The sequence below is a fragment of the Ranitomeya variabilis genome, chromosome 2, assembly GCF_051348905.1.
Source record: "Ranitomeya variabilis isolate aRanVar5 chromosome 2, aRanVar5.hap1, whole genome shotgun sequence".
Taxonomy (NCBI): Eukaryota; Metazoa; Chordata; class Amphibia; order Anura; family Dendrobatidae; genus Ranitomeya; species Ranitomeya variabilis.
Genome location: NC_135233.1, coordinates 196,801,447 through 196,819,167, shown reverse-complemented (window position 1 = coordinate 196,819,167; position 17,721 = coordinate 196,801,447). Strand labels below are relative to the sequence as shown.

Sequence of the window (17,721 nt, the reverse complement as noted above, 5' to 3'; positions counted from 1 at the left end):
GCCTATTACATTGGCACATCTGCTGAGCTCAGTGATTAGCTGCAGTGGTATTCATGTGACATCTCTTCTGCAGCCAATCAACAAAGACCTGGGCAGCAGCAGAGACCCATCGCTGGACCCAGGGAGCGTTAGTAAAGCTCAGTTTGTTGTTTTACTGCCCTCGGCCTAAGTTAGTTGAAAAGGGGATAAGCCCTTAAGTCACTGCTAAGAAATACATGTTCCACCTAATGATCTTGTTTTTATAAACGTTTGATTTTTGTCCTACTTTTCCAGGTTCCTATCCCCGTCTATCCCTGAGTTTCCGAATTAAGAGGAACATTGGATATTTTATACTTCAGACCTACATGCCATCTATATTGATCACTATACTGTCTTGGGTTTCATTCTGGATCAACTATGATGCATCTGCAGCACGAGTGGCCCTCGGTATGTATTGTTGGCAAATTGTTCGGTGCACCCCCAGCCTGCATGACTCCGCCATAAACCTATACATGCTGAGGTCTGGTTGGGACAGAGACATCCAACAGGGCAGTATTGCTAGAGAGATAAGAAAGGGTGAGAGCGATGGCGGTGCTTACCTGGGGGGGGGGGTGCCTGTAAGAGCCTTAGAAGCCGCGGCTGGTGGAGGAATTCTTCTAGATTGCAGGACGGTGTAGTGGAGATATCACAGTACCTGGGCTGCCCTTGTGGGAATGAAGAATCCACGATGGTAGAAAATTAAGGTTTTTATTACACCAACGAGTTAAAAGTCCAAAACTTACATCTATCGCTTCATCTCTCTCAAAATGTTAAGAATTAGTGGCTCAAATTTTCACTTTCAGTCTAACTATGTTATATTCTTACTGGTCCATTCTGGCCAAACCAGCTTTATGGCAGGAAAAGAAATGGATGAGTGGATATAACTAGTCGAGATTTGTACCTGAATGTGGCTGCCGACCAAGACTCGGCATCACCTGACTTGTTGCTTTAGATTGTTCAAACGTGTGGATACTCTGAGACCTCTTACACACCACATTTTTCTTAATTTTCAAAGCCGTTCTATTTTTCTAACATAGTCGTGTTACAAAAAAAAAAAAAAAACGGCATGGGATCCCCCGATATTTTTTTTTTTAATGGATCCATTTTTCTTATCGGACGTGTGGGGAATGTACCAGGAGAATATGTGACTCGTTTCTCTGGGGAAAAAACAAAACAAAAAACATTTGCATCTGTCTTCCATAGTCTTCAATATTATAAAAATGGATCTGTTTTGTTTACAGTTTGAAAAAGTGCATCCTGTAAAAAAAAAAAGGATTGAAACAGTTATTTGCCTAAACATATGTCAAACGGATGCTAATATGACTTACATTTTTTCCCATTATATTCTAGGTAAATGCAAACATATCAAATTATTTTTTTTATGATAGATATGGATGCATCAAGTGACCCACAAAAACGTGATGTGAAATAGACCTTAGCCAGATTTAAGGTTCAGAATAAGTACAACTCCTTTTTTAAAGGGTTGTCCACCTTTGCAGATGATTTTTTTCTTATCTAAATGCATGCAATTGGTGCTAAAAAAAAAACATTTTTGCAGTGGGTTTCATTGATAATTTTGCACCATTTGTCTCCTACTGCTTTTTTTATTGGAGGAGACTGATGGAAGGGTCTGAGCACACGCTCCTCCACTAACAGACATTTTATAGGCTGAAGAGCTGTGCATCCTGGGACTAACACTAACAAGTATAGGGGGAGAAACTGTCACATCTATATAATAATATAATATAATATTAACTCATAAAGATAATGTGGCTTCATTCTGCAGCCAGCAAGAGACAATCTAATACAGAGGCTATAGAAAGCAAACTGTGCAAAATGTTGAATAAAACCCAATGGCAAAAATAATTTGTAATTGCAAGTAGGAAAAAAAAATGTCCCAAAAGGACCCCTTTATACTCCCTGGGCCACGATTCAAACAAATCCCTTCTTATTAGGAAGAGGCAAGAGACAATGATGGCCCATCTCCACACTCTTTTTGCCCTTTTCATTGAAGCCCTGGCATTAGCTATTTGTCAATCTCCCAAAAGTAAAGGAAACAATGGGAACAATGGAAACAATGAGCATATTCTCCTCTCAAAATTGGACTTAATAGTGGAATTAGGTTCCTTTTCAGACCTATGGGATAATCGATATAAATGTGTTCTATGTCCTTTGTTGCCCAAGTACTTGCCAGGTTTCCTTCCACCAGTTGCATACACATGGATACATAGACAACCCGCAGTTTCAATGTAGAATTTCATTAAACATACCCAAAATGTATAGCAGATACATGTTTTCTATTATATTTTTCTATTCCACTCACTCACATAAGCCTGTGAGATGTAGGATACACATTCAGTTATTTTAGACCCATCATATCCCAGCTGTGTCCATCCAAGACGGCCAGAACTTATCATATTGATGAGACCCACCTCTTTTTGTCCATCCTCCGTTTTCCATAAACATAAGATTCTTTACCTTATGTATAAACTCTTTGATTTTCCAATTGCCGGTGGAAAGCCATCGTCAGTCTAGCAACATATACAGGTGCTTCTCACAAAATTAGAATATTATCAAAAAGTTAATTCATTACAGTTCTTAGAGATAATGACTTTTGGGCTTTTATTGGCTGTAAGCCGTAATCATCAACATTAACAGAAATAAACACTTGAAATCGATCACTCTGTTTGTAATCACTCTACATAATATATGAGTTTCACTGTTTGTAGTGAAGAACTGAAATAAGTTAACTTTTTAATGATATTCTAATTTTGTGAGATGCACCTGGCTGTATGTGTTATACATATTCCTGGCCAGTGGGCGCAGCCTCTGTCCATACACTTGAATGGAGTGAGGCTCCACTGGCAGTCCATGTCACTGGTCAGGGCGCGGCCTTGGCTCAATACAAATCTATGGAGCAAGGCCGCACTCACTGGACGAGGGTATGTATAACTCATACATACCCTCCACTCCAGGGTCTGAAACCGGTGAATCCCTGCAGCGCACAGTGTGTGCCGGGGGGATTCATAAGTCACACAGAGTGACTGCAGACTTATCGGTTTTGACTGGACATCCCCTTTATTAACAAGACACAGGTGGGGGTTCTGGTGGGCCTTATATAGGTCTAGGTAGATGATCACATGAGAGCACACCGAGCTAGTTATAAAAACCTGACATGGAGCACAGGAGAGTTAGCGGACCGGGGTAAAGGGGGGAAGATCAGGGACAGGTATGTAACAGCATGCGGTGTCTTCTACGCTCTATAGGTATAAATCTGCACTGAACTGATATCTGGGGAAAACATTCCAATATAGAAAACCAAACACCATTGTCTATGTGACCAACGCCTGACTCCCCAGCCAGGAAAGTGTTGGCACTGTGCTGCTAAATAATAATAAATCCAGGGGTTTATTTATTGTACTTGTATAGCGCCATTAATTCCATGGCGCTTTACAGACATTATCATCGCTGTTCCCATTGGGGCTCACAATCTACATTCCCTATTGGGGTGAAACCCAGACTAACACGGGGAGAACATTCAAACTCCTGGCAGATGATGTATACGGTGGGACTTAAACCCAGGACCCCAGCGCTGGAAAGCTGCAGTGTTAACCACTGAGCCACCGTGCTGCACATAGAGGGATTCAGTAACAACAACTTCCCACTTTTCTTTTGCCCTCACTATGGATTCCAATTTATTTATGGTTGCCCTTGTGCATTACCAGGTTACCGGAAAGGTAATTTATTTTATAGAATTGGTTTTGAGGCCGCAAAAAAGGTCATTTGTATGACATTTATTGGCCCCATCACTGATAAATAACATTTGAACCATGCTGTGATTTTGTGTCTGAACTTAAAGTGGATCATCTTACATTTTTATAGTTCTGAATACAGTATGTGATGCTATCATAAGAAGTCCTGGAGTGAGATACTTCTTATTCTGGGATATTGGCCCATGAAGTCAGATTTGCATAGAATCCAAGGGGACCAGGACTGATATAGTCCGGAGATTTCACGAAACCTGGACATGACCCGCCAAAGACCCACATGACGTAGAAAGAACAACAATTCATTGCCATGTAACATCATTTTTTCTTATGATGATAACCATTATTTAATACCTATTCCAGTTGTTTCCCATATTACAGCCTTCAGGGGCCCTACTGCTATTGCAAAAAGCAGGAGAGACAAAGGGAACCTCTGCCTGGTGCCTCTAAGCAGGGAGAACCCATCTGACAAATATTAATTTCCCCTAACTCTGGCTTTTGGAGTACAGAACAATTATTGCGTTCAGGATATAAATGTCCCAAAACCCATTTGCTGCAGTGTGGACAAGAGGTTTCACCACTATACAGTCATGGCCGAAAGTGTTCGCACCGTTGAAACTGTTCCAGAAAATGAAGTATTTCTCCCAGAAAATTATTGCAGTTACGAATGTTTTGTTATTTATTTCCTTTGTGTGTATTGGAACAACACAAAAAAACAGAGAAAATGCAAATTGGATATAATTTAACACAAAACCCCCAAAATGGTCCGGACAAAATTGTTGGCACCCTCATTATAATAATATTTGGTTGCCCCCTTTGGAATAAATAACTGCAATCAATTGATTCCTTTAACCATCAGCAAGCTTCTTGTAATGCTAATGCTGGTGTCCCTGCCTGTTGCCTCTCCCTCCTCCTGGCAGGGACGCCTACATACTCACTACCCTGGCCGCTCGGTAGTGTCTCTGTTCCCTGCACAGGCTTTCTGTCGACCTGTGTCTGCACACATCCTGCAGGTCTCCCTGCCCCCCCGATTCTTAAAGGGGCAGCATGTGAATTTTAGAAATGCCCACAGCCTATAGCTATGAGGCATCAGGTATTTAAGGCACACTACCCTTTAGGGAGCTACCTCTACATTGCCTGAACCTATTCATGAACCCATTGTTTAACCCGCCAAGTCTGAATCCAAACCTGTCCATGTCATCTGTGTTGCCAGAACCTGAAACTGCTCCGGCGGTGCATGTACATTAAACTGCTCTGGTGATACCTAAACCTGAGCCTGCTCCGGCGATTCCTGAGCCTGAACCCGCAGCAATGGTATCAGAGCCTGACACCGCTCCAGCTGTACTTGAATCTGAAAGTACTCCAACTGTACCTGAGTCTAACACTGCTCCAGTAGTACCTAAGCCTGAAGAAGCTACTGCAGTACCCGAGCTTGACACCGCTCTGGCAGTACCTGAGCCTGAAGCCGCTCTGGCAGAACCTGGACCTGACACCGCTCCGGCAGTACCCAAACCTGATACCGCTCTGGCGGTATCTGAACCTGAAATTGCACCAGGGGTACCCAAATCTGAAGTCAATCTGGCAGTACATGAACCAGTACCAGTGTCTGTCCTGTCAAATGTTCCAGGATCCATACTGCCCAAACCTGTATCCAAATCCTGCCCTACTGGTGACTCCTGGTCCATATCCGTGACTGCTATCCTGATCCCTGATGTCTTCTGCCGCAGTGCCAAAGACTGGCCTTGGAGTGGCCACCTGCAGTTCAAGCCTAACTCCACCATCTTGAGCTCTAGCAAAAACCAGGTGGCCACTTAGCCATGCCCCTCCAAGGGTAAGCCTGAACCGTGGTGCAGTGGCTCATGATACACATGCATGTCAGTTTGTACAGGCCATGGATCACTCTGATCTCAAGACCTTTCCACCCTTGGAGTTGTACTAAGAGTTAATCAGCGAGACCAGCAGTAAAAAATGTTATCCTATCTGCGGACTGTGAATACCCGGTTGCATGCCCTAACGACAGCTGCTCCTTCCATTCCAGCCCAAGTTGCAGTAACCTCGGCAGTGAGTGCTCAGCCAGCAACTTATGCATCTGGAGCTGGTCCTCGTCTGTCTACTCCAATATGTTATGATGGGGACCCCAAGCAGTGCCATTGACCCCTAGATCAGTGCATGCAGTACTATGTAATGTTGGCCCATCCGTTTTCATCTCATCAGGCTAAGTGGGATTCCTGATGTCCCACCTAGCAGGAGAGGCCCTAGCGTGCCTCATTCCATTGCGGTAGAGAGGGGATCCTGTAACCACAGATCTGCAGGCATTCTTCGTGGCTCTCTGAAAGGTCTTCCATGAGCTGGGCCGTGTGACTTCTGCTGCATCTTCACTTCTTGAACTGCATCAGGGTCTGTCTGTAAGCCAGTATGCTGTCTGGTTCCTCACCATGTCTACCGAACTAGGCTGAAATGACGAGGCTCTGGGGGCCACCTTCTGGGAGGGATTGCCCGGAAGAATTAAGGACTAACTGGCTGGTCGAGATATCCCTTTTACCCTGGACGACCTGATTTCCCTGTCAACCCGAATCGAACTCAGATTTCAAGAACTGCCCAGAGAGGTGATGCATGAGAGAAAGCGATAGCGGTCTTCTCTGAACCTATGCAAGACGATCGTGTGAAGCTGACTGAACAACAGCAGGAACACCGTCTTGCCTAGGGATTGTGCTACTACTGTGGTAGCATAAAACAGCTCATCTGTTCTTGTCCTGAGAAGTCATATAAACTCCAAAGCCTAAGGTCTGTAGGAAATGCTACCCTGGGCGTGAGGAATACAACTCCACCATTAACTTTGAATGTATTCGTATCCAATCTAGGCACCCAGTTGGTTGAGACAGCCTACCTTGACTCCAGTTCGGCTAAAAAAGTTCTTGCAGCAAGCTATGGTGGATCGGTATCATGTTCCCATCCTATGCCTCCAGAGTCCTTTGATGCTGTCCATCACCGAGGGAAAAAGCCCTATCAGAAATAATTTGTTGCTACTGAGCAGGTGAAGCTTCGGGTAGGAATGCTGCATATGGAGAAGATTGCTTTTTGTGTCTAGCTTGGTCTGTTGCGCCCATGACTCCAGGGTCTTCCGTGACTGTGTATTCATGAACCTGTCCTAGACTGGAGATCCAGTGAAGTGCTTTGTTGTGGACAGTCTTGTCACGAGAGATGTCTGGTCCCTAAACATCCAGTCGTCAGTGATGCCATCTTCACCAGATCTGCCATCCACTTGCTGGTCATGTGCTGACGTCTTCAACGGAAAGGAAGCAGAGGCGTTGCCTCCACACAGACCACACGATGATTCCTCTGACATGTGTAAAGTGGCTTAGAGCGGTAGTCATGACCAAGCTGCTGTCTAGTTATGCTCTGGCACTTTACAAGAAAACATTGTCCCAGTCCCAGTGTGTTGTCAGGTGTGAGGTGCTTCACACTCACTTGGAGGCTGCAGACCTCTACTGTCTCCAGGCCTCCATTTTCTGGAACACACAATTCAGGGGACACAAAGTTCATTGCAACAAGTGTTTACTGGTCAGTTGAAGTTCATCAGGTGGTAATATGTGGGACAGGGCCCCCACTTCATATTTCTTACTTCCTTAGTACAGCGCATCTTCAGTCCTACCACTCATTCGTCCTGGACTATCCCTAAGCCCATTGACTCTATCAGCTTCAGGAATTTCCTGTCCATTTCAACAGTCCTCTCGGGATCCACTACTTTCTGTCTACATGGGTCCCTGTCCATCTTCCACTGTACGCCAGAGGACACAATGTGCCCAGCAGCCCCTATGCCAGATCTTGGGCTCCGGACACGACAGGGGCATCCACTCTGAATTTCAGTAGGGCTTCACACTGCTTTGAACGTTTGGTACATGCAGCCCACTGTACTTGAACTTGACCTTGTCACAGTACTTCCCTATCTGGCTCACTACCAGGAAGTGCCCACTTTTGCTAACACTAGTCCCCACCCACTATGGGGACTGCACCAGACATTAACTATATCTTATACCTGCAACTTGAGCTAACAGCAATGTGCACTAACCATCCTTTCACCTGATGTCCTATTCCTAATCTTGTGCTTACCTTGCGCTATACACTACTTACATTGTAGTCACATTGTACATTAACACTTTACATTACTTATATGCTATACATTACCATCACACAATATAAAACACGCACATTACATGTAAAACTGCATAACACTGTACACATTGCGCAATCATTGTCTTCAAGGGTAGGAACTCATCAGAACAGTCCATCACCCTTACAAAGTCCTCCAGAATCCTCTTCCCCTCGAGGATCTATCATGCCAGACCCTAAATTGAAGATGGACCAGGAGAAGGTATCGTCAATACTTTTCATTAAACAGGTTCTGTCTTCTGCTCCTGTGCTTCTGAGGCTCAAAGGCTAGTGGTCTGGAGAGGATTTGGTTTGAATAGAGAGTGTGGAAATTCGAAGAGAATATTTGTGCCCCACTCTTCTGCAGAGATTTCTTGTGGGCTTGAAGAAGAGGGGACGTTAGGGATGGTACTCTAATGCTAATCCTGGCATCCCTGTGTGATCCCTCTCCCTCCTCCCAGCAGGGCCGCCGACATTCTCAAAACCCCAGCTGCTCAGAGGTGTTTCTGTTCCCTGCACAGGCTTCCTGGTTCTCTGGGTCTGTGCACGTCGCACAGGTCTCCCAGTGGCACATCTGTTGTGCCTGTTCTTAAAGGGGCAGTGCGAGCACTTTGGAAATGCCCACAGCTAATAGCTGGGAAGCATCAGGTATTTAAGGCATGCTCCCATTTAGAGAGGTGTCTATACAACGCTCTCTTTAGTGCTAGCTTTAGTTTGTCCCTGCTAGTTAGTGTCAAGTCCCTGAACCTATTCCTGAACCCATTGTTTAATTAACCTAGTCTGAACCAGAACCTGTCCCTGTTATCCATGTTGCCAGAACCTGAAATTTCTCTGGCGGTGCTTAAACCTGAAACCGCTCCAGTGGTACCTGAGCCTGAAGCTACTCTGGTGGTATCTGAGTTTGACATCGCTCCGGCAGTACCCAAATTTGAAACCACTCTGGCGGTACCTGAGCCTGAAGTCACTGTGGTCATTCCTGAGCCTGAAATCGCTCTGGCAGTATCTGAACCTGAAACCACATCGGCGGTGCCCGAACATGAAGCCACTCCGGTAGTTCCTGAACCAGTACCAGTGCCCATCCTGTCAAATTTTCCAGGATCCATACTGCCAGAACCTGTATTGAATCCTGTCCTGCCAATGACTCCTGGTCCATATCTGTGACTGCTATTCTGATCCTTGTCCTGTCCTTGCATGGTACCTGGCAGCCATCTGCTGCTCAAGCCTCCACCACCAGGCGCTCTAACAAAAACCAGGTGGCCTATTAGCCGCACCCCTCCAAGCATAAGCCCAGAATGTGGTGCAGTGGGATCCACAATTCTCATGTGTGACACTTCTTATACTCTCAGCTGGAATTTTAAACCACTCTTCTTTTGCAAACTGCTGCAGGTCTCTCACATGTGAAGGCGCCTTCTCCCAGCAGGAATTTAAAGATCTCTCCACAGGTGTTCAATGGGATTTGGATCTGGACTCATTGTTGGCCTCTTCAGACCTCTCCAGCACTTTGTTTCCATCCATTTCTGGGTGCTTCTTGAAATATGTTTGGGTTCATTGTCTTGCTGGAAGACTCATGACCTAGGATGCAAACCCATCTTTCTGACACTGGGCTCTACCAAAATCCTTTGGTAATATTCAGATTTCATGATGCCTTGCACACAGTCAAAGCACCCAGTGCCAGAGGCAGCAAAATAACATCTTTGAACCACATTTGACTGTAGGTACTGTGTTCTATTCTTTGTGGGCCTCATTTCTTTTTTATATAAACAGTAGAAAACCTCTATTTGTCCGCTTTCCCAGAAGGATATTGGCTTACTCATGTACATTTTGACAAACTGCAGTCTAGCTTTATGTCTCTGTGTCAGCAGTGGGGTCCTCCTGGTCTCCTGCCATAGCGTTTCATTTCATTTAAATGTGGACGGATAGTTTGCGCTGACACTGATGCACCCTGACCTTGCAGGACAGCTTGAATTTCTTTGGAACTTGATTGGAGCTGCTTATCCACCATCCGGACTATCCTGCGTTGCAACCTTTCATCAATTTTTGTCTGCCGTCCACATCCAGGGAGATTAACTACAGTGCTATGGGTTGTAAACTTCTTGATCATGTTGTGCACAGTGGACAAATGAACATCAAGATCTCTGGAGATTGTCTTGTAACCTTGAGATTGTTGATATTTTTCAACAATTTTGGTTCTCAAGTCCTCACACAGTTCTCTTCTCTCTCTGTTCTCCATGCTTAGTGTGGCACACACAGATGCACAATGCAAAGATTGAGTCAACTTCTACTCCTTTTATCTGGTTTCAGGTGTGATTTTCATATTGCCCACACCTGTTACTTGCCACAGGTGAGTTTGAATGAGCATCACATACATGAAACAAAGTTATTCACCTGCAATTTTGGAAAGGTGCCAACAATTTTAGTTTAGTTGATTTTATCTATTTTTTCACACAATTCACACAAGGGAAATAAACAAATGTAATTTCAATAATTTTCAGGGAGAAATTGTTCATTTTCTAGAACAATTTCAAGGGGGCCAACTCTTTCGACCATGACTGCACACTATCAAATGATAGTGTAAAGAAATGCAAAAGTGCAATAGGGTCTCATCCACACAAAAAAGTTGATAATTAATCGTGTCGTTTACAGAAACACTTCCAATCCTGAAATGATAGTAATATACTCTGGCCCATATAATCTAATGCAACATTCTAGCTCTTAAAAGAAGCATCCTCCTCAGAACAAGTTCCATGGATCTATACGGCATGAATCCAGGTTGTATCACCTGTTATGACCCCAATGGCGAGGGTCTCAGAGAAACAAGTAAGTCTGCGACGTACAAAAATCCAGCTCATAGGGCAGTGGTAACTGGGTTGACCATATATCTACTCCTAACGCCAACACTAGAAGTAGCCGGGGAACATGCCTACGTTGGTCGCTAGATGTCTCGCGCCAGCCGGAGGACTAACTACCCCTAGAAGAGGAAAACAAAGACCTCTCTTGCCTCCAGAGAATAGACCCCAAAAGTAGGATACAAGCCCCCCACAAATAATAACGGTGAGGTAAGAGGAAATGACAAACACAGAGATGAACTAGGTTTAGCAAAGAGAGGCCCACTTACTAATAGCAGAATGTAGTAAGATAACTTATATGGTCAACGAAAACCCTAACAAAAATCCACACTGGAGATTCAAGAACCCCCGAACCGTCTAACGGCCCGGGGGGGAGAACTCCAGCCTCCCTAGAGCTTCCAGCAAGGTTAGTATACAGATAGTGTACAAGCTGGACAAAAATGCAAACAAAAACAAATAGCAAAAAGCAAGAAAGCAGACTTAGCTTAATTTAGCAGGAACCAGGATCAGTAGACAAGAGCACAACAGATTAGCTCTGATTACAACGTTGCCAGGCATTGAACTGAAGGTCCAGGGAGCTTATATAGCAACACCCCTGACCTAACGACCCAGGTGAGCATACAAGGGATGGCAGACATTCCCAGAGTCAAATCACTAGTAACCACTAGAGGGAGCCAAAAAGATAAATTCACAACAGTACCCCCCCCCCTTAGTGAGGGGTCACCGAACCCTCACCAAGACCACCAGGGCGATCAGGATGAGCGGTGTGAAAGGCACGAACCAAATCGGCCGCATGCACATCAGAGGCGACCACCCAGGAATTATCCTCCTGACCATAGCCCTTCCACTTAACCAGGTACTGAAGCCTCCGCCTGGAGAGACGAGAATCTAAGATCTTCTCCACCACGTACTCCAACTCGCCCTCAACCAACACCGGAGCAGGAGGCTCAGCAGAAGGAACCACAGGCACAACGTACCGCCGCAACAAGGACCTATGAAATACGTTGTGGATGGCAAACGACACCGGAAGATCCAGGCGAAAGGATACAGGATTAATGATTTCCAATATCTTGTAAGGACCAATGAAGCGAGGCTTAAATTTGGGAGAGGAGACCTTCATAGGAACAAATCGAGAAGACAGCCATACCAAATCCCCAACGCGAAGTCGGGGACCCACACCGCGGCGGCGGTTGGCAAAACGCTGAGCCTTCTCCTGTGACAACTTCAAGTTGTCCACCACATGACTCCAGATCCGCTGCAACCTATCCACCACGGAATCCACCCCAGGACAGTCAGAAGGCTCCACATGTCCCGAGGAAAAACGAGGATGGAAACCAGAGTTGCAGAAAAATGGCGAAACCAAGGTGGCGGAACTAGCCCGATTATTAAGGGCAAATTCAGCCAACGGCAAGAAGGTCACCCAATCATCCTGATCAGAAGAGACAAAACACCTCAAATAAGCCTCCAGAGTCTGATTAGTTCGCTCCGTTTGTCCGTTAGTCTGGGGATGGAAAGCGGATGAAAACGACAACTCAATGCCCATCCTACCACAAAAGGATCGCCAGAACCTGGAAACAAACTGGGATCCTCTGTCCGACACAATATTCTCAGGAATGCCGTGCAAACGAACCACGTTCTGGAAGAACACCGGAACCAGATCAGAAGAGGAGGGCAGCTTAGGCAAAGGAACCAAATGGACCATCTTGGAGAAACGATCACATATCACCCAGATGACAGACATGCCCTGAGACACCGGAAGATCAGAAATGAAATCCATAGAGATGTGTGTCCAAGGTCTCTTCGGGACAGGCAAGGGCAAGAGCAACCCGCTGGCACGAGAGCAGCAAGGAATGGATACAGATAGTGTACAAGCTGGACAAAAATGCAAACAAAAACAAATAGCAAAAAGCAAGAAAGCAGACTTAGCTTAATTTAGCAGGAACCAGGATCAGTAGACAAGAGCACAACAGATTAGCTCTGATTACAACGTTGCCAGGCATTGAACTGAAGGTCCAGGGAGCTTATATAGCAACACCCCTGACCTAACGACCCAGGTGAGCATACAAGGGATGGCAGACATTCCCAGAGTCAAATCACTAGTAACCACTAGAGGGAGCCAAAAAGATAAATTCACAACAATCACCCATTATATGACCCTAGTCAATCGATTCGCCAAACCCACTGAGAACATCTTAATATCAATTTTTAATAATGACACTGGCTAATATAATTTCAGGAGACTAAGGTCCTTACCCTGCCTAAGAAGGTAATAATAGCTTCCTGAATTGAAAGGGGCAGAGTTTGCTCCTGGAGACAAGTATTACATATGTGAAAAGGTGTGGCAGCAATATTTCCCCATAGCCGGAAATCCACTTGTCAATCTGTTACGTGGTTTCAAGTTGTCTCTTGAGAAGCTGATAGCTATGCGGTCTCCTTACTTCCCGGTTTCTGACAGGAGTTTATACTTTTATCCCTGTATTTACACATACAGATAACATGACATTTGAACAAGCACACGGTTCAGAACAGTGAGAGCCATGATTAGGAGACCTGCTCTGAATGCTGATGATGATGGGGACTGGTGTGAGCTTATCAGGAGCTGATAGGGAGGGAGGAGAAGATTAATTTCTAACTGCTTTAAAAAATGAATGAGCTGGAGAGAGGTGGCTGGGATGTTAGTAGTTATCTCTCCTGTAGTGTAACTACTGTGCACATTAGGCAAGGCTCTGAGCAGACACAATTGCCTAAGCTCCATGGAAACCAGCTTTATACAATGAAAGATAAAAGCTCTCATTGCAGAAGAATTGAAAAAGTCTTTGGGGACAATTCAAGCACAATAGGGTTGCTTCCAAGTAACACTGTATAAAATAAAGTGATATGCTCACCTAGTGTGGTTGTGTGCTATACAACACTAGCAGGAATAAGAAAAAGAGAGGTTTTCCAGCTGCTGAAGCTCCTCAGGATGGTAAATCCAACAGGATATTACAGTAATCGGAGATATGGGTAATCTGCGCTGCTGGCGGGGTGTACACAAATATTCCAATATGCATTGTAGAAGGTCACAGTGCGGCTTATTCTCAATGCATTTTGAAGTTCTCAGACTTCTTTCTAAAAATTTATGAATAAATTAATAACTGGATGTTATACATTAAGGTTGCGTCTCTGCAAAGTTTGACAATGTCCACTCAGTGCTGAAATTCTGACATTGTTTTAAGGACATGCGGATCTAACAAGGAAAAATGGTTATTAACTTTTTCTTTAAATTCTCAACTTTTTCATTAATTTCTAAAAGGAATAACAGAAGATGTCACAATACACAGTTCTAAGAAAAGTTGGTCCAGAATTGTTATTTTAGGGGAATACATTTTTTTTTTACTAACAAAGAAGGAAACTTACTTTTGATGGGAGAATTTGTCGCCAATCTGCCTGAGATATGATACGTTTAATTAAATTCAATGTCTGAAATCTGATCATATAATTTAATTACTAATAACTAACACACTTTATAAATGGACTTGTTTAAGAAGTTTCTTAGTTGTTTACTTTTTCAGAGCAAATTAACAAATCTCCATCATCGTAACAAAGACATAGCGATTATTACTGAAAGCATATTGTACAATCGAAGAGTCAGGTTTAGGGAGACCAAAGAAATCAGAAGAGACGTTTTCTAGAGAAGTTACATGTTTTTTACGTTTTTGCATTTTTTTTTTGTATTTCAGGAGTGACTACTGTGCTCACTATGACAACAATTAACACACATTTAAGGGAGACCCTGCCAAAAATTCCATATGTTAAGGCTATTGATGTATATCTTATGGGATGCTTCGTGTTTGTGTTTCTTGCTCTTTTGGAATATGCATTCGTCAATTATGTATTCTTTGGTCGGGGCCCTCAACAACAGAAAAAATTAAATGAAAGAACAAGCAAATCAAACAATGAACGTCATCGCTACGAGGAAAGAAGAGTGAGAGAACAGGTAATTTGCTACTACCATGAAGAAGAAAATGTTGTATGACAATGTGTATCAATGCTATCAATTGTACAGGAGGTATTAAAAAGGGAAAAGGGGGACTATGCACACAGTATGTCAAAAATATAAAGGAACAATGTAAGCAAAACATATTATTAAAGTTAAAAAAAAAGGTCTTTGGAGGTATAAAGGGGTATTCCCATTTTAGAAGTGCTAGGACACATCTTAACTTTATAATCAACTTTGGCTTTTGCTTGTATAATGGTTATCCCATCCACTCGCTGCATTGAAATGCAGGTGGTGGGGGTCTCAGGGGAGCTATAATCTTCAGAATTGAAGAATAAAACCTCTGTGTGCAACACTCATTCTGAGCAGATTGCTGAATCATGAGTCACTTCAAGGGAACCTGTCATCAGGTTTTCCCCAAAATGAAGTATGGCCACCACAATTGGGGCCTTTTTTACACCTTACTGGAATGCTATAAAAAAGTTGCCAATATCCTCTGCAGATCCCAAGAAAAGCTACATACAATGTGGACCGGTCTAATGGTCATCTCTGGTGTTGATCTGGCGCCTCCTCTCTTCATATGATCGCCATCCTCCTTCCCTGCCTCATGTGGAGGACGCATCATCCACATCATCTAGAGTTTCTGCCATTGTGCTCTTGCACAGGTGCATTAGTCTCTGCCCTGCTGAGGGCATAGCAACATGCTGTAGGCTTTACTTCCATGTCATCGACACTCTTTGGCCTTTCACGGAACTTGCGCACTATATGGTTTTGCTCTGCCTTTGGCATGACAGAGAAAAGTGCGCCTGTGCCAGAACGTGATGGGGAACATTGTGTGCATCATCGACACGAAGCAGGGAAGGAAGACAACGATTGCAAGAAGGGAGGAGGCAACGGATGAAGACCATACGCCCATCTGACCTGACCACTCCTCCTGTGAGTGTAATAAAATCTCTTTCTTGGAGTTTGCTGGAGTGGACTGGGGACTTTTTTACAGTTTTCCAGTATGCAGTAAAAAAGGCCTTAATGGAGCTGGCCCTACTTTATATGGAGAAAACCTGGTGACAAGTTCCCTTTAAAGTGACATCTCTGTGGTCAACAAGCCACTGCAGCACCATGTGGCTTTAGTCCTAGCTCGCAAACACGAGCAGCTGGAGATCCAAATGACAAAGAGCGATAATAAAGTATGCGTGAGGAATACGTTCCACTTTGATGCAACAAAAACCTCCCTTCAGTATTAAAGTAGACTTACAATTTAAAAAACAAAGGTGGAGTTCCAAATTTTGTGTTCTGCTACCGGTAGATAAAAAAACTAAAAAGAATGTCAGGACAACATAGAAGCAACCTTTTAATCTGTATGTTTGCCAATAGTAATTATATTTCTCTGTCCCAGGTTGATCCTTATGGAAACATTCTTCTCAGCACCCTTGACATGAGCAGTGAGTTGATGTCGGCCGAGATGGGAAGCAACATCGGTGATTCCCGGAACTCCGTCCTGTCATACGACACCTCAGGGATCCAGTTCCGGAAACAGCTGACTTCAAGAGGGGACACTTTTGGCCACACTCCCCTGGACCGTCATGTTCCCCTTACAGCCACACGTGGACGTGCCAACTGCCGCCTTCGGCGACGTTCTTCTAAATTAAAGCTTAAGATTCCAGACCTTACAGATGTCAGTACCATCGACAAATGGTCCAGAATCATTTTCCCCATCACTTTTGGATTTTTTAACTTGGTTTACTGGATGTACTATGTCAACTGAAGCATCTCCATTACCTTCTACCCTAAGCTGTGCACACCCTTCCTTCCACAGGACACAAGCTTCACCTAAGTCTCTCACTCCCTCTTGCTTCAAAGTTTGATGTTTGGCCCAGAGAACGAAGCTGAAGCTAAAGCTTTCGAAGAGGGGGAAGGAGAATTGCACTTTTTGTCACACATTTTTTTCACTAAATTTCTTATTTATTTTTTCTTTTGCCTGGAAATTGATTATGGCTGGGTACTGTGGGTCATTTTGGATATTCTAATGAAGAAACCTTTTTTTTTCTTGAGACTTAGAAAATTAAGGTAACAACGAAACATTTCTACTGTAAGTAAGACATCTCCAACAAGGGGAATGCGAAGGGAGTACAGGGTTAGAACGAGAGTGCCAGTAATTGTTTTCTCTTATGCAGTTTTAACTTAATTTTGCTATATATTGTGAGGCTATAAAAGGCACAGAAAAGTTTGTACATGCATGCAGACAACAACTCTGTAGAGCAGAATATCTCCAATTGCTAACTTCAGCTGCACCTAACTGCTCCTATCGAGCATCTTGGCTAAATACATATTTAGGAATGGTTTCGGGAAAACAAAAAAGCCAAACACATTTTATCCTCTTTTTTTTTTTTTTTTTTTTAAAAAGAGAAAGGTAAAGCTAAAAAGTAAATGCTTCTGGACTATAGCACTGTCATAAAAAGTAAAAAAAATACTAAAGTTGATATTGCACATTTTAATTCACCGTTTACAGTATTTGAAAGTTCAGGAAATTAGGAAAGTATCAAATTAAATGTGCAAGTCACTATTATTGATAGAAATTATAAAAAAAAAAACTAAAAGAACCCATCTTGTGTCAGATTAAAAGTCTTACTTTACGTTAAGTCATAATTGGACATCTACCAGATGGACCTGTGCGCCAACAATGATGCCTAATTGTTAAGCGAACTATTCTATGGTTCTGGACATGTGAGAACTCCCTGCCAAAAATATAAATGTTGTTTAGTGTTGTGTGAATTCTGAACAGAAAACAGAAAATGACCATATTCATGTTTTAATGTGCACAGGAGAGCGTAGGCCCTCGACACATATTGGCTATGACATGTACTAAGAGTACTGGTTGGTTTTGATGCTAAACGACCCCTGATTTCTCTAGGATTCGATTACTAGTTAGATATGTTTGAATATATACTAAAATACATGTATTCACACA

At 43.5% G+C, this 17,721-nt stretch overlaps 1 protein-coding gene across 1 annotated transcript in view; it reads left to right on the top strand.

Annotated features, from left to right (window-relative positions):
* LOC143804877 (gamma-aminobutyric acid receptor subunit beta-4-like) overlaps window positions 1–17,148 on the top strand; it is a 344,582-nt gene extending 327,434 nt beyond the window's left edge. The window contains exons 7-9 of the mRNA XM_077283412.1: window positions 274–426; window positions 14,500–14,756; window positions 16,150–17,148. Of these exons, the coding sequence (XP_077139527.1) occupies window positions 274–426; window positions 14,500–14,756; window positions 16,150–16,518 (779 nt within the window). The 3' untranslated portion in view covers window positions 16,519–17,148. The remainder of the gene's footprint in view (window positions 1–273; window positions 427–14,499; window positions 14,757–16,149) is intronic.
* The last annotated feature ends 573 nt before the right edge of the window (window positions 17,149–17,721 follow it).